Source organism: Scophthalmus maximus, chromosome 10 (genome assembly GCF_022379125.1).
Source record: "Scophthalmus maximus strain ysfricsl-2021 chromosome 10, ASM2237912v1, whole genome shotgun sequence".
Taxonomy (NCBI): Eukaryota; Metazoa; Chordata; class Actinopteri; order Pleuronectiformes; family Scophthalmidae; genus Scophthalmus; species Scophthalmus maximus.
In genome coordinates, this window is record NC_061524.1 from 13,646,586 (window position 1) to 13,668,483 (window position 21,898).

General features: G+C 42.9%; 1 protein-coding gene across 6 annotated transcripts in view; it reads left to right on the forward strand.

Annotated features, from left to right (window-relative positions):
* Positions 1-736: 736 nt before the first annotated feature.
* The window catches only part of dst (dystonin), a 101,072-nt gene continuing 79,910 nt past the window's right edge, over positions 737-21,898 (forward strand). For 3 of the 6 annotated variants that reach the window (XM_047335357.1, XM_047335358.1, XM_047335364.1), the window contains exons 1-5: positions 737-1,333; positions 1,691-1,722; positions 2,902-3,090; positions 6,600-6,813; positions 20,680-20,741. In XM_047335357.1, the coding sequence (XP_047191313.1) occupies positions 1,153-1,333; positions 1,691-1,722; positions 2,902-3,090; positions 6,600-6,813; positions 20,680-20,741 (678 nt within the window). In that variant the 5' untranslated portion in view covers positions 737-1,152. The remainder of the gene's footprint in view (positions 1,334-1,690; positions 1,723-2,901; positions 3,091-6,599; positions 6,814-20,679; positions 20,742-21,898) is intronic. The other 3 variants (XM_047335363.1, XM_047335362.1, XM_047335361.1) reach the window with 3 other exon arrangements.

Consider the following 21,898-nt stretch of genomic DNA (forward strand, 5'->3'; position numbering starts at 1 on the left):
TCTGACTATAATTTAGTGGATTGTATTTGATTGTGCAGGTCTAGGGTGGTCATACATGACATAGTATTTGTCAAATGTATTTCAATAACACCTATTCTCATGTGAATAACACACCCATTGTACTTGATAATGCTGTAATATAGGGACAACCATATGCAATACACATACTCCTATAAGTCAAACATACATAGTGTATTCAAATTATTCTGTAAAATAAATAAATATACATATATATATATATATTTACAAGTGCAGTGTTATTTTGCATACTAGGAGATGACATACACAAACAATATGGCAAACAATATTTAAACAATATTTCTGTTATTGCATCTATCACTAATCAATGTCAGCTTCTGCATGGTTTATTGTTTGGTTGCAGAGTGACCCCTTTTTTTGGTTTCTCACTCTTTGCCTCATGCCTGAGTCTTTCATCTGACCAAAGAAGAAGAAGAAGAAAAACAATGCCCTACATGATATCAGTTCATTCAAAAATGACATAATCCTTGTTGGATTATGATTAGATTTGGTTTCTCTTTTTCTCCCCTTAATCCTGCAAGTGACTGCAGATGTTGCACCTGCCTCATTTCAGGGTCAGTCAGTCTGCACAGCAGGCCTCATTTTAAAGGGAAAGTAAGTCTCTACAGCAAAACATAGGATGAATACTGCATATCAGAAAGGCATTTTGTGTGACCATAGCCATAATAACAATAATATATTTATTAAAGGTATAAGATTGGAAAATATGTTTATATCACAGTTCCACAGACATCTTGTCATGACTTGTCATCACTGTTCCAACTGCTTTTCTGGGCTGCAGACTCTGCAGCACATCACTGCGATGCTCGGGTGAATCTGCTGACTCCCTCCCTGGCCCTGTTCGGGAAATAAATAAATAAAACTTGCGTCTCTGCTGAGTCATGCATTGTAGCCCGCAATAATGATATCAATAGTGTGGTGGGCTGTCCACCCCGAGCCTCTCGCGGTCCGCTGTGCGATGCCTCACGTAGCGCAGCATGTCAGCCGGAGGCTTTATTCTCATCTGGAGCCCTCAGTTGTACTGTAGCGGTGCGCAGCGGCGGGGAGAGGAGAGGAGAGGAGAGGAGCCAGCTGTCCGAGGCTGCGGGATCTGTCCTACATCTTCGCCCGAGGATGATCGCCGCGGCGTTCCTGGTGCTGCTGAGGCCGTACAGCATTCAGTGTGTCCTGCTGCTGCTGCTGCTCTTGCTCGGGACCATCGCCACGATCCTGTTTTTCTGCTGCTGGCATCGCAGGCTCCGCGATGGGAAGCACCCAATGAAATCGGTGCTCTCCGGACGCGCAAAGAGCCGCGGTGAGTCCACATTGCGCAGGCAGGCCGCGCCGCCTCATGCTGCCGAACGGCTCATGTCATGTCTGTACATTTACGTGTCTTCATACTTCTAGTTTGGTATATCCATCATCTGCTGTAGCTCGAAGCTGAAGTCTGCAGCCTTTAGACATCCGCAGTGGGGGCTGATCGTGTGTGGGATCAAACACAACTCTGAATGTATCTGTGAAGACTGTTGAGGTTTTAATCAAACAATCAAGACATATCTTAAAGTTCTCAGTCAACTGTACGATCGTGTGTGTTCAATATGTGACATGTCATACTTGATGGTGAATATTGCATCGTGTCATCTCTGCCTCTCATCTGTTGTCTGTCCTGTAGTTGGCCTCCGAACGCACCATTTTCGATCAGAGGTACGTAGGATGAACTTTTCTCATTAAGGGCTTGAGTCACTCTGGTCATTGACATCGAATCGCTGCAGGAGAGATTATTCTTTTGAACGTGTTCAAGCGTCGTGCAGGCTACACGTCGTCTCCCCTTTAACGCTTCACCAAACGTCCGAATTGTTTGGACTTTAATCGCGACTATTTGAAGGACCGTGGTGTGCGCACTGCGCATGTGTTGACACTGACTAGGTGAGTTTGCACTTTGACGAGATGAATGTGGATCGAAACACTTCAGTGTCATGTTCTCGGAAACACAACGCTTGAAAGTGAGGTCTCTGAGTGATCCGACAGAAGGCTGCACATACTCAAATGTATGACCCATGATGCTTGTTTGTCCAAATGCGTCAAGTGCACGTCCGTTTCCGTTTTACGCACATTGGTTTCAAAATAAAATGGGACATTTTAAAGCCAGAAAATATATAAAATGCACCAAAAACACCCCTTTTACTGATAACACCGCGAATTTGACTTCTTAAAATAAAAAAGAATAGCTTTTCTGTGGCCTTATTGATCTTCCTTGTATGATCTATATTAATATATATTTCGGTTGTCTGTTTTTCCTCAAAGCTATTTCATTAAAAGTCAAAGTAAAGGGTTTGGTGAAAAGTAATTTTAGTACATGAACTGATACCTGCTGGTTTCTTTCTTTATTTTTTTGGGGGTTGATTCTCTGTTTTGAAGTTCCCAAAGAAAAAGCTCCAAGGTTATGTTATTGAACCACAGGACACCGAATCCCCCACAGATCCGTACTGTAGCTGGTGTTCAGTATCATGTTCAAGGACACAACAGCTGGACAGTCTCTCTCAGCATTACCTTCAAACATAATAAATCCAACAATGAACAGATCTTAAATGAAAAATCTGTTGAGGCTCTAAAGAAATAGGTGATTTGACACCTTAAGAAATGTCAAAATGTTCAGTGAAACGTCCGCCTGTCCTTTCCTGGGCATTGATTTGAGTTGCTGTTTTATGTTCCTCCGACACGTCTCTGAAATCTAGGTCAAATAACAGTGCCTCCCTAGCACATAGCCTGCATCGCATCACAATCATTATTCATATTATCTCGAAAACCCCTCTTCATTTCTTCTGCCAAGTCTGCTGGAAGTCAAACCTCCTCTCCGCCTGACATTTGCTCATGTTTCCCCAGGGCTTCAGGCACAGTCCACGTCACGCGAGAAGGAGCATACATGCTCGGGTGGCCGAGGAAAAACCCAACTTGGTTGAGATCCCTGAGAGCGAGCCGGATTCATCATCCACCCTCAGGAAACGCAAAGTGAAGAAGAGAGTCCCACCCGAATTTTACCAGTCTGTACAAGTCACGCCCACACGCAGACCTGTAGGTACCCGCCTTAACTGTGACCACGATTAATGCTGATGATAATGTGATGCTATGATTTGCTTGCTCTGCTCCACAGGGAAACCATCGCACCTTTTGAAGCTGGTAAGGATTTAACGAGGCTGGACACAAGATCTTTGTCTATTTATCATCTCATGACACATTGTGGTCATTGATTTTAGCCAATTTCATCCAACGTATACAACCTGTAGGTTTAGCCCACTAGAAAACACAACTTTAACACAGATATATATGTGGCATGTTTAACATTTGTCCAGGAGTCTACTTTTACTTTAAGTAATTTGCCTCAAAATCTTAAATGTTTTTAAGATACAACACATACAACTATAGTCCCTTTAGCCAAGTACATGTTTCGTGTAATTGAATCTGTTCAGCTCTAAATTTGACTGATTTTCAGTTTAAATATCAAATCACAATCCCCTAATTGAACAGAATCTGTGATATCTGTGATTTTTTTCCTTGGGTTGCAGTCAACAGTTGGCACAGTGGTACATGTCCTCTCTAATACATTTGTAATCTTTCAACAATTTACCATACTGGCAAATGGATCAACAGCTAATCTCCTTGGTAACGCCCCACAGTTTTAGGCCCTCGGCTTTTCATTTGCATTAACAGCACTGCTTCCAAACAAGAACGCGCCACACTGTCCTTATCAGCTTCAGATAGCGCAGGTGAGGAGAGAGACATGAAACACTGGGCTGGACTGGAAGTATTTACTTGACATGACACACACACACACACATTTCTTTGCTTTGAGAATATCTAGGCCACGTCGAATATTTGAATTATTGTCTTCAGAATATTAACCCCACCTAACTAATTTCTCCAGCCATTACTGTTGGGTGGAGTTCAAATTGAGGACAAGACCTGACATGAAGCTGATGTTGGAAGTGTTCAAAGGAACCTATTGATCTCTCTCTCTCTCTCTCTCTCTCTGTCTCTCTCTCTCTCTGTCTCTCTCTCTGTGTGTGAACCTATTGCAGTGTATTGCTTCCATTAGCAATAATGCTGATAACACTGGTGCTTTTTCTGTGAAAACAGATTAGTTGCGTGTAAAATCTCAGAGATGGATTTTATCTTATTGTGATTGCAATATCTTTAAATCAAATATTTTGTTGCCACGGGTTAAGCAAAATCAAAATGTTTTTTGTATCATTGTATCATTTTTACTGATACAGTGTGTGTTGTGCAGGTCAAAGACTAAATGTGGCATGTGAGCAAAAAAGCAAATCTTACAGCGGGGACGGCAATTTTGTGTTTGGTGGGATCATGAGAGCTCCATGATGTGCTGTAAATGAGCATATTTTAATATCTAATAGAGAAGCATAAACTAGTGCTTGCCTGGATCAGCCCATCATGCACTATTCATGATATATTTGCATGTTTAAAAATGAATGATCCAGAGTGGTTGCCTTGTCTTGGTGAGACCTTATTTTTGTGTGTTTCTTCCCCACTGATAATCTCTTTAAATCACTCTGTGCACCAGTGTAAGGGAACCACTGACTACTTCACAGTCCATTTGCAGCATGGCCATGAACTGAATATTTTATAGGTGCATCTTAACATCTGTGCTCTTTATTTTTAAAAACATTTATTTAATAGGAACTGCAGGCATATAGCGAGTATAGACAATTTAAAGTTTTTTTGACGGGGCTGGATAGAAATCATTTATGTCGCTGAAGAATGCCCTGTTGCCAGCGCATTTTCAAATGTTACTGGCAAAAACGGTTCTACAGTAAACCATGATGCCCACATGTTCTAACAGTAACGGCTCCTGAGCAAAGAATGTTGTGTATTAACAAAGAAAAAAAAAGATTTAGAACATTCCCAAATGGAGAGGATAAGCCGTGTATTAAGTGATGGGGGAGGGCCTCCGGACGTTCAACTATTCTTATCCATGTTCCCTTCGCTCTTTGTGTGAAAGAAAGTGAGAGACAGACACAGGAGGGAATATTCCTGCAATAGCCCAAACAAATGATTATTTAATTCATTGTTTCATAATAGTGAGAATTAACACCCCCCCCCCCCTTTATTTTTACTAGAAGGAATTATGGCTAAGCAGAAAGCTGATAAAAAATGCAAAGCTAAGCTGCCTTTTTTTTACCCCGACGACGAGTGATGTAATGAAGAAAAGGCTGCTAATATTAACAGTGTTGCCCTCAACAGCTTTTGCAGATTGTCACGCTGAACCAGATTCCCTCTGCTGTTTGAAACCAGGGTGATTTTTCTTTATCCCCGTCAGAAGTCTATCCTCCACTTTTTTCATTTCATGCTCCAGATTTACCTTTTAATATGATCACAAGAGGAATGTTACATTATGAGTCCCCCCCCCCTTCCTTATCATTAAGCAAATGAAGTGTCATCAGAGAGGTATTTTTTTGCGCCCCACCCCTTGTGGTTACCTGCATTTGCTCTGTTGCTCAATCTCAGGTGTGTCATATATAGGCTACACGTGGTGTGGCAGGAAATTGCATCAGAGAGTGATTCATATTTGGAATGGTCCTTTCTATGTTTGCAGTTGTATAGGCTCGAAAAAGGCTGTGCAAAAGTTAAAGGGATAATAACAAAATTAGTCAAAGATAACCCTGCACAGATATGAATTAACAACGGTTAGACTGATTTACACCAGGTGCAGTGTTTGGTTTTACGTCCATGGACTCCTCCATCCTCTCGGGTTATTGGTAGCCTATAATGTATATGCATGCTTTCACTGTACTCTGTGCTGTAATCCAATCTGTTGGCAGTCGCGTAGGCTCATTGTGGCTAAAGTCCTCCTATAGTGAGCACTTTGCCATGAGAAAGCTGTGCTCCTCTCATTAACCCCGCCCAGCACCTTCGTGCAGCAGGGATGGCGCTCTAACGCCGCCGCTGCTCTCGGAGCAACCGGGTGTGACGCGGAGACACATGCAGTCTGTCTCCCTCTCCCTCTCCCTCTCCCCACCGCGCTCCGGCTCTGCCTCGACTGCGCACAGCGGCGCAGCATCCCTCCTCAGCCCTCTGGAGGGGAGAGCTGACATCACCTCGCATCCTTCATGCTCCTCCGATAAGGGACGCGCTCGCGGCCGGAGCATCCCTCGCAGGGCGTGGCATTGACGCACCAGATGTGTGGCTGAACGGTGGAAGCTAATAACGCGCAAATAGGATTGCTGTTTTTTTTCTCCTCTTCTTCTTCTTCTTCCTCCCTCCACCAGCTGACAGGTTCCCCATGTATACAGTGGTAAGTCTGGTTGTTGACCTGGCGGGGGAGCCAGATACTATTGATTTCACCTCGCCTTGCGTCCGACTCGACCCTTTATTGTTATGGACGATCCTCGCACACTGACGTGCGCTCCCACGACGCGCGTTGACCCGCGGATGGTGAGCGATGGATCCGATCCGTGTCGCTGGTTGTTGCCGCCGCCGCGCCGTGCTGCGGCCCAGGCGTGACATCATGACGAGCATTGTTCTGTCCTATTCATCCCCCTGTTTTTTTCCTTTTGTCCTCGCAGAGCTCCAGCTCGGGGAACCCGTCCCTCCACGGCTCCATGTCCTCCTCGGCGGATTTCTCCGACGAGGATGACTACAGCGTCAAATCCGGGTCGGCGTCGCCGGCCCCCGGGGACACTTTGCCCTGGAACCTGCCCAGACACGAGCGGTCCAAGAGGAAGATCCAGGGAGGGTCCGTGCTGGATCCGGCGGAGAGAGCGGTGCTCCGGATCGCAGGTGAGGTCACGTAGTTGGAGAAACACTTCTGTATCATTCGGGAAGATATCAGGCTCTGCAGGGACATGCTTTGTAGCTCATGTGATGGTATTTTGGTCTATTTTTATTTTTGATATAATTCTTTAAAATCAACCAAAGCGTTAGTGTAATTAAAAAAAAGCTCCTGTATATTTCTTCAAGTCAACTCCTGTGTGACTTTTCAATAGAAGGAGTATAGGCTATTTTAAAGGCCAATTTAAGGCATCATTTTTTCTTTTCACATTTCAATTATTTGTTGGCTCATCTTATATGTGCCCCGAAGATGATAATACAAGTCAGTTTTGTATTGATTCAGACAGAAACAATAACACAGTCAGTCTTCTGCCATGTTTCACACTAACAGGAAGCTTGCAAGAGTCTAAGGTTTATGGCCCCTTTTGTATTTTTTATAATGATACTTTGGCACAATTTAATGTTATAAAACCCCCGCAAGAATTAAAGTCTATCAAATCACGTGGCCTGGAATCGATATGGGGGACGAAGTTTTCAATGATTGACAGCTCGCGTCTTTTGGGAATTTGTGTGTGTGTGTGTGTGTGTGTGTGTGTGTGTGTGTGTGTGTGTGTGTGTGTGTCGGTGGTGACAGCTGATGGGACACTGACAGCACAGACACGGACATGTTTCCAAACAGCAGTGTAGGAAAAGTCGCTTCAAAGTGTTTGGCAGGTGGACAAGAGTGAAAAAGAAAGTTTCATTTTTCTCTACACGCTGTAAAAAAATTACGTTTAAAAACACGTTATTTTACTTACATGGTGCAAAATCGGGCCAGACATGTTTAGATCCATTCTCTTGTATTGACATTATCATATTTAAAGTGATTCAAAGTATCACTTTGTTTTGTTTTTTTTCTCTCAAGAGGAGGCCAGCTGGGTTTATTGGCTTGTAAATTTAAAAAAATAAAAAATAAAAACAAGAGCGACATTTTTTGCAGCGGAGCACGTCCGGCAGCTCTCCCTGTCAATCAGTGAACCTCACCGAGGAAGTGTCGCCCATTGGACGGACCCTGGCCAAGGGCGGGATGTAGGGCGTTTCCTTTTAGTGCAACAACAGCGCCGATCACTCACACACACACGCGCGCGCGCACACAAACACACACACACACACACACACACACACACGCTGTGTCCCTGTCCGCCGCCGGTGGATGTCCAGTTTGCGGAGCCCGGGTTATGGCTCAGTACGCGCCGCTGCAGGCTCATGTGCTCTCGGACGAACAGGAATACCTCCAGGCGTACGAGGATGTTCTGGAAAGATACAAAGGTAGGATCAGTGGCGGCCGGACAGGATCTCATAGGCTCATAAAGTCTGTGGGACGATGAAGGAATGGTCCGATGGCTGTTTGACAGTTCGATGAATGTCCGTCTGCCCCTCTCTCTCTCCCACCCGGTCTCTCTCTCTCTCTGGTGACATGGCCTCGCTGTCTTTAGACCATAGCACTGGAAAAAAAGTGGGATTTATTCCAGGATGTATTATATGACCTCAGCTGATCATTAGATCAGTGGAATATTTCTCTTCATCAGGTGGAATAGGAAAAATATTTACCTTGAAATATGTCATTCAGTCTGCACTGTTTACTGTCCAATTTGAAAGATCCAAACAGAGAAATTGTTATGTATTGTAGCTTTATGTAAATTGTGTATTTGTGTAGGTTTTCCCCCCTTTGGAAATATCACAGTTTGTATGGGACTTCTATGTGGTGTCTCTACAGGCAGACAGGACAATGATAAAGAAGCAGGATGAGGCGGTAGCTTATATCAGTATCTTGTGCCACTAGCTGCTCCTTTTTGGTCCATCTCATTAATCAGAGCAGATCCATCACGCGTAAGAGATCTACGTTGTTCAGCGTCTCTCCGACAGCTACAGGGGCCGCTGACGAAAATCACAGTCGTGCATTGTGAGGCCGGGCCCGAGGAGAGCCGGTGGAGGCGAATTCAAACTGACAGCGGCGGTTTTAACCCCTCGTGTTGTGCTTCCTCGTCGCTCAGGCCAACGCAAAAAAAGTAAAGCAGCAGAACGCTGAATACAATGTACTGTGGGCTGCCACGAGCACATTCTCTCAGCTGTTGAGGCATTTTAGCCAGCAGGGCCAGTCAGCTGTGGCAAACGGCTTAAACACCCTGACTGGAGTCTAATGGGATCATATGATGTAGCATCATTGGGGTTCTGTAGCCGTTGTCTTCAGGCAGAAGAGCTGTGACACACAACGAGCTCACTTATTTTTCTTCTAGCTCTAACGACCATTCTCTGATTACTTTTTACGTTTGAGGTATCGATCTTTGTGAGAAATCTGACTCGGTTGCCAGCTGGGGCATGAAAAATGAACATATCAAAGAAGGGTAAGACGGTCCTTTGTACTTTGCATTTAAGTTGCAGCCTCTCAGTAATTCCAATGGTTTTGCTTTGTGTCTCAATTTTCTCGTGGACAATTCACTGAATTTTGTGTCTTTTTTGGCTTATAATATTATTCTGCACCAGATATTTTGGCTACTGAGCGATCATGGTAGAAACCAAAGATTCGCTGGGCTAATCATTACTTGTAGCAAACTCGCATACAGCCCTGTTTCGTTCACACCTAGCTCCTTATTGCAGGGAAAACAGGTTCGAGTGTTGAGGCAGAAAGAATTTGTCAACATATATTTACTAAGGGTCAGTTAAGAAGAGAGGCATCGGACTTTAGCTGGTTTATGAACATGACTGAGATGGTGACGACGTACACAGTTAGAATGTACAAAAAAATAAAGCCACTTTTGATTTCATGTGAAAGAAGAAGGCTTTAGAAAGTTAGATCTTAGCTTGTGGCAGTTATTGTTGTATATACACTACTGTAGTACAGTATATTTGAACATATATGTCTGCATGATAAGAATCATTATCTTTATCCTTGTCAAGTGCATAACATACCTTCCTCAAACAATGTGGTTCTCAATGTAAATTTGTTGTGAAAGTGGCTAAAAACTATATTAATCATTCCAATAAAATATTTGTTGGCTTCTCCACAGCTAGGACATTTGTCTAAAGGGCGCTGGCTATAAGTGCTGTACAGTAAATCCCTGTTTTAGTTGTTTCTAAGGTTTTGTTTGCAGTTGCTGGGATCACCCAGGGCCCCGAGCTTCTCGCCATGTGATGTTCGGACTATCACAGAGACACATTTTCATCAAAAATCTCATCGTTTACAGTAACCAAACCAACACAAGCAAACAGAGCGGTAAACAGAACAGAATGTGAAGAAGGAAACAGCTTCTCCTTTGTCCCTACAAGTAAACACATAGGACCAGTTCTCATATTAGTGTCATTTTTATAATTGACAATGTTATTTCAGGCAAACGTACCGTGGCTTATTGTTATTATCCACACTGGTGGCTTTGTGTTTCTGTGGCTGGCTGTGATTTGTGGCTGCCCCAGAGTCCCCTGACACTTCTGAGATAATGTTAGCTGGCTCTTTCTAGAGAAAAGAGAAAAACTGTAAAGAAAAAAAAAATATGCACAGGCTTTATTTTGTTGTGGCACGTTACTTCGGGTGTGACACATACACTTGTTCACCTCCAGTGTGACCTTTGGTGACCTCAACCATTAGAAATTAAATGACAAATTTCAAGATCAATGGAAAAAAAAACAACTATATGAAGTGCTGTGTTTAAAAGAAAGGTGTGAGTTGAGAACGTTGCTTGACACAGAACATGAAAAATTGCCACTGACTGTGAGCATGCATGTAGTTCTTATTGCCCCAGCTGTACGAATAACCCCACTAATTAGGTATTAGAGTTAATAATACACTCAAGGGAAGAAATGCTTTAGGTCAGACTGAAATTCAATGCAGCCTCTACAAAAGAGTGCAAACCTGAGGAATGAGTTCAGTAAACGGTTTCCCAGACGCACACAACAGCTAAGTGCAGTGGGTAGTGGCCGTGCGCGGTCACGCTGTTCCGGCAGAGCCTGCTCGGTGGGTCGTCGTCGGCACGATGGGAACATTCGCGTTGCCCAACATGTTGATCGTCCCCTGGCATCGGGGAAGGTTTAGGGGATTTGACGCGTGGCGGCTCGGTCAGCGCTCCTCGCAGTGTTCTCAGGACGCCGTGCGGCATAAATGATGTTGTTACATTATTAAGAGGACATTTTATAAACTAAATCCAATTGAGCATGTTCAAGAGAAGCATTTTGTTTGTGACCTGCTATTCTGTGCTTATATATAGATTTTTATTTGTGGCTTGATAAAGATTACTAATAGGCAGTATTTTAAATTACATTTGAATAATTAGGGCTCTTTGACAGTTTCATGAAAGATCCATGTGAAAAGGGATTCCTAAGAAGGTGCACTGTAACCAGCTTACTACAGTTTTTGTTCATAAACACTCCCAATAAAAAATATCCTTAAAGCTCATGCCCTGCACATACAGTATGCAAAAAGGATGTGATGGGCGTGATCTTGATTGCAGACATAAACTACATCATGTTGCCTCATGCAGATGTTATTCCTGACAGACAGACACACACAGCATGTGACTAGACTGTAGGATGGCTGCTCTGTAAGCGTTGTGATATCTGAGGGTGTGGGCTCTTACCGTCTCAGACATTTCCGTCTGTGAATCGATGCGGCCTGTCTGATGATTTAACCTCTCATCACAAGTTGAATTTCCTTATATACAATAAGGAATACCTTATCATTATCACCGGTGCCTTTTTAAAAAAAAATCTTGTATTATCAAACGCAGCAATGAGTGAGAAGAGAGCATTGTGTGTTTTTTTTGCACAGTCACTGCCTTTGTCCATCCTCCTGGGCCGTGCCCAGCCCAACCCCTCTTGCTCTATGTCGACAGCCCACTCATCACATTCGAATGGCCCACTGTAGTGGGCCACACATGCAGTGTGGGCTGCCTCTGTGGAGACTGTCTGCTACCATACAAAAGACACTTTTGTTTTTTAAGCGAGCAGCGTCCGAGCTGCTCCACAGACTTGTTCATGCGTCAAGCTGATGGTTGTGACACTCCTCTTTTGGCTTTGTGTTGCGATTTGAATGTCAAGGAGCCACACTTTGAAGGGTGGCCTCTTTCCCTCTCACTCAGACTACGGATTGACATATGCATTACTGTTGCCTCACACAATCTGAGATTTATCTTTGTTAAAGAGAGTAAAAAGAAAGACTATACGTACTACTTGGAGTACACACAGATCATTCCTGCCAAGCAATCACTTTTTGAAAGGAACAAAACAATTTCTTATTAAGGCAATTGAGTTTTAACTTTTCTTTTATCAGGGGGGAAACAAATCACCTGGTACTTGCATTTAATGTATGTGATAGGTGGACAATTTGGACTAACATAAAGTGGGTTTTGTGTGAAGCAAAAATGTGACCAAATATAATTCTGCTAGTATAATTATCAAGTGTAATTTCACAGCTACCACCACAGCCAGAATTCAAAGTGCTAATGGGTATATAAGTGCATTAGATCTTTGGATCAGTTTCCAACTCAAGCTCAACTTGGTGCTAAATGATCTCATAATATCACCGTGCAGAACTGATTTGAAGCTGTGAATGCAGCTGCTCCTGGTTTCATTTTACAGCTTTCACCAATGTGCGTGCTCGGATCAGACCGGGGTGCCGGTTATCTGCAATCAGAAACCTAACATCTGTGTTTGCAGTTATTGTATTTAAATGTAAAATATATATATATATATATAACGTCATTAACAATAAAAAGTAATACAGTACAGAACTCATGCTAAAACATAATGTTGTTTTGTTGCCAAGCCCTTCATTGATCTAATCAATAAAATGCATTTAAAATGAGCAGTGTAATCCAAACCAGAGCTCTCAAGAAGCTTTTAACCGCTCCGTCAGTCTTTAGGTACAGAATATATATTTATTTATTTTTATTTTGTCTTCAATAATGTATTATTTATCATTCAGGGATGTCCGGCACATGCGTTGCCCTTCTGGAATACATTTGATCAATATGATCACCATATTGTTTTAGAAGCCATGTAACTGCAGTGTGTCTGTGCCTGAGCGTGATGCCTGCTCACTGTTATATTTCTAAATGTTGTATTTATATGCTGTCATGGTGATGGGAAGACCAGCATGACCGAACCTCATTCCACAGCTTTGCTCAGCTCCTCTTGCATGAGATCATCTTTAGAGGCTCTGTCCCTCCCTCCCCGGGCCCTGACTCATGCTCTGTAGCCTTTCCTCTCCCACTCCAGCGGCACCACCCTCCTCTCCTGAAGGCAGCAGATGCTGGGAAGCAATCCCATCCCATCCCAGAGCGGAAGGAAACAGATTTCCTTTCTCCACTTTTTTTTTTTGTGGTTGGCCAAGAAATGAGCAGCTCCGTCTGCTTTTATGTCGAAGGAGACATAATAATATGCTCATGTTCATGATTTTGATTTGGGTTATTACTCGGAAAGGTTTACATATTCCTCACACTGTCCAAGCCTCTGTCTGAATCGCTTGATTTTATCTCCTGTCTCTTTAAGGACCCCCCTCCCAATGAAGCCCAGTCTGCTCTGATTGCCATATTTTAATATCTGCCACTGAGGAAACAGAAAAACAAAGCTACTGTACGACCGTTCAAGTTGCGATCTTATCGTGTTGTGGCCCAACAACGTGGCCGCAACCATAGCCCTGCTCTCTAAAGGTTCTATATGTTCTAAGTGATAGCATTACTCGAGAATCATCTTAGCTGCTGCCTGAAGATTGTCCAAAATACCATTGCCACTTGCACAAATTACCTCAAACAAGTCAGCAAATCTATTTTATATTGCTTGTGTAACTGTCATCAATATAATGTAGCTAACATATTCTGAATTCATGATAAGTACAAGTGCCTTTGGGGCGGGGCTCGCAGCAGTGAAGATGCCCAATTGGTTGAGTCGTCCAGCGTTTTATTTCAGCAGCAATCTCTGCAATAGATAAAAATCTGTTTCCTTACTTTAGGTCAAGCATTTTGGATGTTTTGAATACGCTTTGTTTCTCAAGCTCATCTATTTTCTGATCGGCAGCAGCACGATGTCAATATACTAGTCCGTGTTTACTGTTGTTCTAGTTGTTGCTCAGTTTATGTAGAATCATCATTGTCGTTAAGTCTTTTGTTTAACTGTTGCCTGGAGTGGAACAGCTTTCTGTAGCTAAATTGTTCATACATCCGCAGGCTAGTTTGCCTGTCGAGGTGGAAACTTAGATAGACAACGGTTTGTGGAACCTTTTATTTCCTTGAGAAGAGTTCCTGGGCCTAAACGTTCCAGCTGCTTTAAGTCAAAAGGCGACTCAGTGAGTAGAACTACTCCCATCTTATTCAATATGGCTTAAAAGTATGATTTTCTTAATTTGCTTAAATTTAAGCTTTTTCTGTGTGCTCAGCCTTAATTTCTATGGTGTTTTTTTTTCTTTTCAAAACAGGAATCTGTTGATGTTGAATACCAGCTTGTCTTAATGTTGTGTGAATTACAAATCTTGTAAGAGGGTGAAGTGCATGTGCCATTAGTAGTCATTAATGCTTCGCCCTTCCCTCTCGTTGTCATTGCTGAGTGCTTCTGAAGGTCTGAGGGTAGATGGCCAGCTTCACCTTCATCTTCCATTTGCTTTTCATCACGGGCCATAAAATCTTCCATCATCACTGATGGGGATATTGAGTATCACATCAGCGTGAAACTTAATGAATCAAATGTCAGTGATATCATCAATGAAGAAGACACCTCTTGATAACACTATCACAATACAATAAAACACAGAATTTGTCACTATGTATTCTGTTCCATAGGCCTACTTTATATTTTCAGATTGTGGCCTCCTTTCATTACTGAAGTTGAGGGTGCTGAAAATGACGCGCAGCAGTGGCTCACACCGTATCTCTCCGACTACACTTCCTCTCACAGTAGCACTTTGCAGACAGGAGTTGTAGACGATAAAAATCTCTGCGCAGATGCTCAGGCATTGGATCCTTTTTCCTTGGAGTCTTCTTCACCTTTGTCTTTGGGCTTAAGGTAAACTAAAGGCTGAGCGGAGGGGCTGCTCTGAAGGCTTGGCAACCTGTTTCATTTGCTGAGCTGTTCCAGTCACATATTTCAGACTCGGCCCTGCCCTTCCCAGAAGACAATTCTCACTTACAAAGAATGACAAAAATGCTCCCACAGGTATTCATCTTCACACATTGTATTTTCGTTAGCCACCTACCAAGATACCACACTGACACCACAGTTGATGCTGTGTGGACGAAGAAGCCCATTTTGTGCACATAAAACCACCCCCGGGACTGATCTGTAAGTTGCAACAGACCAAATTTTGACCATGCTACTGCGTGGCTAAGAGACGAGGGGCGGCTCGACCCAGCTTCCGCCAGTCCACATGCCGTTGTGTCCTTGTGCAAGACACCTAATCCTAACTTGCCTCTGACGGCTCTTCCGGCAGTGTATGAATGTGTATGAATGTGAAAGAAAAATGCGCGGTAAATAGCAGCGCTGTATGAATGTGTGAATGGGTGAATGTGGTCTATATGACTAGAAAAGCGCTCTATAAATACAGTCCATTTGCAGTTTACATTCGGACTTGTCATGTTAATGATCTCCTGAATTTTTTTCGAACAGTCAAATATCAACAACTATTGAATGATCTGCTATTAAATCTGAGGCATGTAATCTCAGTGCTAAAATGATGAATCCTTTAATAACTCCCTTCACTTTTCATACAGCTGAATAATCAGGTCATACATTTGTGGAATACTAATTAACAAAACAAATGTATTTGACCATTTTCACAATCACATGAGTTCTGCACTCATAGCTTGTCCTGAACTAGTGCTGAGCTTGAGGAGGCTTTTTCCTTCTGGTTCCCTTTGCAATTACCACGTGTGACCAGGATCACAATGTGTGTGATTGAGTCAGCATTTCGGATGTGTACTCCAAGGAAGATTTTCAGAATTGTGTTATTCACCAAAGTGAGGCCTGTTCAGTTAGAGGTGCAAGATATTAACTTTGATCAGGATAACAGTGACACAGACCAGTACTTCAAAAATCTCTGCCTGTGCCATGCAATCATGGCCTTGTTCTCAAAACAAAACAGAGGCACTCATGCCTTTGCTCACTGAGCTGGTTATGACACTGGAGGTGAGAAATGAGAGCTGTTTAGCAAGAATGTTTAGCGAGTCCTTGTCATACGCTGGAAGGTTGAGGGCTTCTCAGTTTGGTCTTTGTGTCTGTTTTGATTTCCCTCCCATACGAGGTCAAGAGGATTACACCGGCTGGATTTTGATTGCGAGGACTTTTTGACTCCGCTCTGCTCAGAATGTGAGGATATTTTAGGCATCCTGACGTAACAAGAGGCCAGTGGGTGTCACTGCCCCCCCCCCCCGTGCCAGACAATCTTGGGAAAACAACAATTTGTCCTTTCTCTTGTTCAAATTAATCTTGTCAATGATGCCGTGATGAAAGTGAAGTGCTGTCGACCTTTCTGCTGCTGGTTGCATTTTCCAACAGTCTGGTTGTGTATTATTTTTGGACACAGTTAATATTGTACATGCAGACATGTCCTGAATCTCATTCAATACCCTCCAATCATATTATCACACTTAATAAACTGCTGTTTTTGGGATGGATAAATCACATTCAGCCCCCCCCCCCCCCCCCCCCCCCCCCCCCCCTCCCCCTCCCCCCCCCCTCCCAAAAAAAGGATCTTAAGGCCCTTTTTACAAATGCATTAAACGTCAGCTCTACTATAAATTGAACTCGACTACAAACATTTACTTCATCTTTGTTGCGTGTAAGGAAGTGAACGATGGCACCTCAGTGGCACAGATTTTGTGGCCTGCAGTTGTGGGGGCAGCGTGGTCTAGGGTCGTAGTTATTTATAGCGGCGTGCGCATGTGCTTTGCTGTGATCTACAAAAGTGTATCAGGTCTATAGCCGTCTGTTACGCACACGGTGCCGTACAGCAAACGATACCTTCATTACAACCAGTTTAACTTCCTGTATCCTGGTGTAAATTTGCACTTCTGAGGGAAGCGTCGCTGAGGAATAGTTCGTAGTCTATACAGCACCCACATGTCAATGAGTGCAAATGTAACATGAGAGACAAGTGGCTAGTCACGCTGTCTGTGTGATCCTTCATACATCAACCCATTAAAGTCAAAGGTCACAACAAGCTGCATGGTCATAGCTGTTCCCAGACCTCTGGGGGATGTGATTCATCTTACTGCCTGAATTTAAAGTGGGAAGTTTGAAATATCAGAAAGAACATTTGTGTGCTAATCTGAAATACCTAAAGCAGTGTTGTGGAGTATTTTCCGGTAATATTATGTCGTGTGTGCAGCTGTAGTTGTTGTCAGTTATCATGATTTGACACCTTAGAAGAACTCATTTGGTGTGGCGCTAAAGATGGCATTTTGTTAGGCAGATGAAACAAAAATAAAAAACAGAATTATTGGAAAATAAGCAAAGTTTCAGTCATGAATAAAATGCAAATATGCAGGATAAGACATCATATTGTACTGTAGCAGTTTTACATTTAGATTTGATAATTAGAATGAGATGATCAAGTTAAAGTTGCGCATCTGGGGAATGAGTGTAAACTCATCTGATCTGACATTACGTCAATGTTATAGTTGGAAGGAGAGAGCTGGGTTTGTTTTCTGTCAGACATCTGATCTTTATCAATCTTCACTTCTGCATTATGAACAAATAATATTTGACTGCTGTCTAAAACAAAACTGGGTGAATTCAACACCAAACCAGAAATCATGCTTTCTTTTTTTTATTCTCATAAGATCCTCAAGAGGGCACCATAATGTCACAGTCACCTTCATGTTTCTGAGAAAAAGAGGCACAGGTACAGAAATAACTTAGTTCGGTCATAGCACATTCAAACTGGCTTCGTAGTTCTGTATCTGTTTATATCTTAGTATTAAAACTTTAACGTGAAGGGCAGAAATAATAAAACAAAAATAATTATGTCTGTCTTATTTTTCTGACTCACTTGTCTCACCGTCTGACATTGGCTGATGTTGATATGATGTGACCAGCATGTCCGTTATCATTAATCCGTGCAATACATGAAGCACAGTAGCCTATTACTGACCACATCTGAAAGCTGGCTGATGTCACATTTTTCCGCCTTCATCCTGTCACCCTTTGCTCTGAGCTGGAGAGTTTCCTTGAAGACTCGCCCAGCCAATCTATATTAATGCGTTTCCCCGAAGAGGTCTATATATTATGCTGGAGAGAGTGTAGATCGGGGCACTGCAGGCCAAACTGGTGTCCTACTGCAAGACAGCGCTGCTTTATTTCTCTGTGAATCAGCTGCACTGCAGAGTCACAGGGACAGATGCGTCACCGCTGACACAGCAGCCCTGCTGGTAAAGGTCCTTCACTGTACTTTGACTTTCTCTACTTGTTAGGAATCTTTGGCGGATCAGTTTTATTTTAGTCGCGCCGTCCCTTCTTTTATTTGATGTTTCAGCTTCAGTGCGAGGCCTTGATCTATTCCAGACGATCATACAAAGTAACCGTCACACCAACCTACTTTCTAATTCTCGGCAGCTTTTTACACATGGACTATTTTTAGATGAGCTAAATGTGAAAATCTGCAGAGAGCAGGTCTCTGATGGAACCTCTGTTATCTTCGAAAAGGAGGGTTTCAGGCTTTGTGATCTTTCTGACACGTCCATTATGTAAAAATGACCACCCACCACAACCACAACCACAACTTTCAAGGGGAAACAGATGCCGCTACTTTCATTTTCTCCGACCGTCTTATGTAACTGGTACGCTTGGTACATTAATCAGAAGAGAAATGTAAAATTCTAAAAACAACTTATCGGTAATTTTCATGTCGTATCATGAAGAGTGTTGATTGTTAATTTGCCTTGATGTGTTGTTCACTTGTTTCTGGCAGCTGCATAATCTCCCTTGAACATTCAAGTTTATAGTTGAGCAGGTTTACATTGCTCGAAATATATTTATAATTATCATGCTGTCAAATTATGGTACATTGCAGCTAAAATAAACTGACTGGTATCCTGCCACAGCCAATTGGAACATTCCTAGAACATGTCAACAGGGTGCTTTTTTTTACAAGAAGCACTGATTTCTTGTATGGTTTTCTGCTGCTGGATAAACACATAACCGCATGAAAATTCAAAACAGCGAGTAGTCATGGAAAACCTGACCGGACTCGTTCTGGAGGCTTGATGTGAAAGGCAGTCACGGCTGCCCTAGAGGCTGGTAGGCAGGCAGGCAGGCAGGCAGGGGAGAAGAGGGTGACTGCTACTCCTTCCTCAGTCACGTAGCCACATGGCATCTGTCTACCTGAACCACGGTCGTCTTGACAGCGCCGAGGAGCCAGGGCAGAGGATGAGGTACCTGCTTGAGGCCGAGAGGGAGCGCAGGACTCACCTGGTAACACTCATGTGCTGCATGGGTCAGTATGTATCTCACCGCTTCTCGCCGTTTCCCCCGAGAGATTATTCCCGCCTGTGCTTTCGCAGTAGGTGTAAGATATCCCCGAGGAAAACTTATTTCGTAAGCCGCGCAGAGGAACGCGCACGGGGAGGAGGTTATCTGCTTTGTTAGTCCTGTGGTCAAAGTTTAGGAAAGTGCTGATCGTCCTCCACTGCCAGTGGTGGTGGTGTTGTTGTTGTTGTTGTTGTTGTTAGCAGTGAACTAATGTGCTGATCAATTGTACATGTGAGTTTTTCTTTTTGTATTTTGAGGATAACATGGAGGAGTTGTGTCTGGCACACTGCTCACTGTTTGACGTGGAAGCTGTGAAATGAGTCATGGTCTGCTCGGCACTACTCCGCTGCTCTGCTCTGACAGGCTGCAGGACGAACATAAGGGGTGTAAAAGCTGTGACAAAAACTACGAGTTGTTCACAATGCTGACAAGAAAACATAATGATGTAGGAGTTGGTGTTCCTTGTCTTCAATACACTTCATATAAAAATCTGTTTCCTTTTCCTTTTTATTGGCATTGCGTCCTGCTCTCACATATGTCACTGGTGGCAGGAAGTGTGGTTGCTATGGTGATGGGAAACAGAAAAACATAATGTGATCAGCATGCTTGGAGAGCCTGATGTCATGTCAGTGTCTGGGAAGTGACAAAACTTTCTTTGAGCAAAAGGGACTTTAGCTCTTCATGTCACATGTCCTTACTTTTCTACATCACGTTCATTGAAACTATAAATTGTAAAACAACTTTTCACATTGGCTGCGTGCAACAGGGGCGGCACGTAGGAGCAGTGGTTAAAGAAGGCTCTTGGTTTCGAATCCCGGTACTGCCGGCTGAGATTGCATGTTCCCCCCCGTGTCTGTGTGGTTTTCCTCCGGGTACTCCGGCTTCCACCATAGACTGTGTATACAAATGGACGTAGTCACTGGGTCCGGAAAGTAAAGCCAATACGGAAGTACCTAAAACCTGCATTTTCTCAAATGACAAGTGGAGGGCGACTGCTGCGATTGGCTCCAGCCGTAGCCCTCAGAGGATAAGCGGTATCTAAATGTGTGCAACAGATAACAAAGGATCAAGCCCCTGAAATGAAATTCCAAAATGCTTAAAGAGCAAATTTGAATTGCTCACCTCACCTGTCCAAATGTACACTCCTGTCTTTCTATGTATTTTTTGAGATATGTTTAATTTGATGTGGCGCAGTGTAACATCCTCTTGTACCATTACACACAATACAACTCAATAGACTGCTTAAGCAGATTGCACAGAGCAGAATTAGGCCACTGCAATGACAACCTATACAAAAAGAGAGCTGGGCCCAACAACACCTAGAGTATGATGATTCAAACCGTGGAAATAATTCACTGGACATGTTTTCTTTTTCTCTCTCTTCCTCAGATGAAAGAGACAGAGTGCAGAAGAAGACGTTTACAAAATGGATAAATCAGCATCTGCTGAAGGTAAGAACTAATGTATGCTGGTTGTTTGTCCGCTCTGATATCATCTGAAGTTTAGAAATTCTATTTTATTATATGAAAACGCATTTAAAAATCGAATTAATGTATAGGTATAGGTTCATATGGAAACTATGTTCATCAATGCAGAGATGAAACCTAAATAATAGTTCAAATTCCGATGTTTTTTGCCCCCACAACAGTCAGCAAACCATTTTCCTCCAACATAAACAATCCAGTAGGGAAGTATTGGCAGTAATAACAATTACCACTTTCCACGTTAGGTCCTGACATGCTAGCATTCCTCGCCCGATATTATTTAAGTTTGTTACGAGTCATTTAGCATGACATGCGCCGCTGCACTGCTGCAAAAACAGGTTGTGTTTCGTTGACTCAGGAATTTGAATCGCATACTGTGAGAATAAGAGACAAATGAAAACGAGTTCATCTGGAATTTAATGAAACACTTAACAACACATGGACAAGTACGGGTACGGCTCTTCTAATATGCCTTTGTTAAAACAATTGAAACACTAACTGGGAGTCATGTGTAATGTTATAGTGTTCATGCATCAGGGGTACATTAATCACTGCGATCAAGAAAACTCATGCATGTATGTAAGGCATCATTCATTAGTTCTGTGTGATATGTAAATCAAGGAGACATTGGATTGGTTGAGATTGATGTTGGTGCATATTTGAGTCTTTTAAACTGGATCTCTTTTAAGCAGTCACTGGCTTGCCAGGGGGAACAGCAGCAGTGGGACCAAGCTAACGGAAACATTTTAAGCCACAGTGACTCCTCAAAATATAATGACTCATTTTGTTCCCTGCTCTTGTATAGTGCCAGTGAGAGCAATGAGCAGTGATGGAAACATTGTAGTTGTTGTCCCAACAGAAAGGTTTTAAGAAATTGCATAGTTGGATCAGATCATGGATCAGTGCTGATGACTACTTCTCAAACCAAAATTGTGTTATTTATTATTTCCAGAAGTGTGCATAGGGCCCTAAGCTGCAGTTCTGCCTTCAGAATGACGTCTACAGTTCTGTATCGAACATGACACATGCAGTGAAGCTGCAGAGATTTAATGCAATATGTGTACAAAAACCAAAGCATGTGTGTTACAGTAGTTTGGACCTGTTGAACATACTTTAATTGGAGT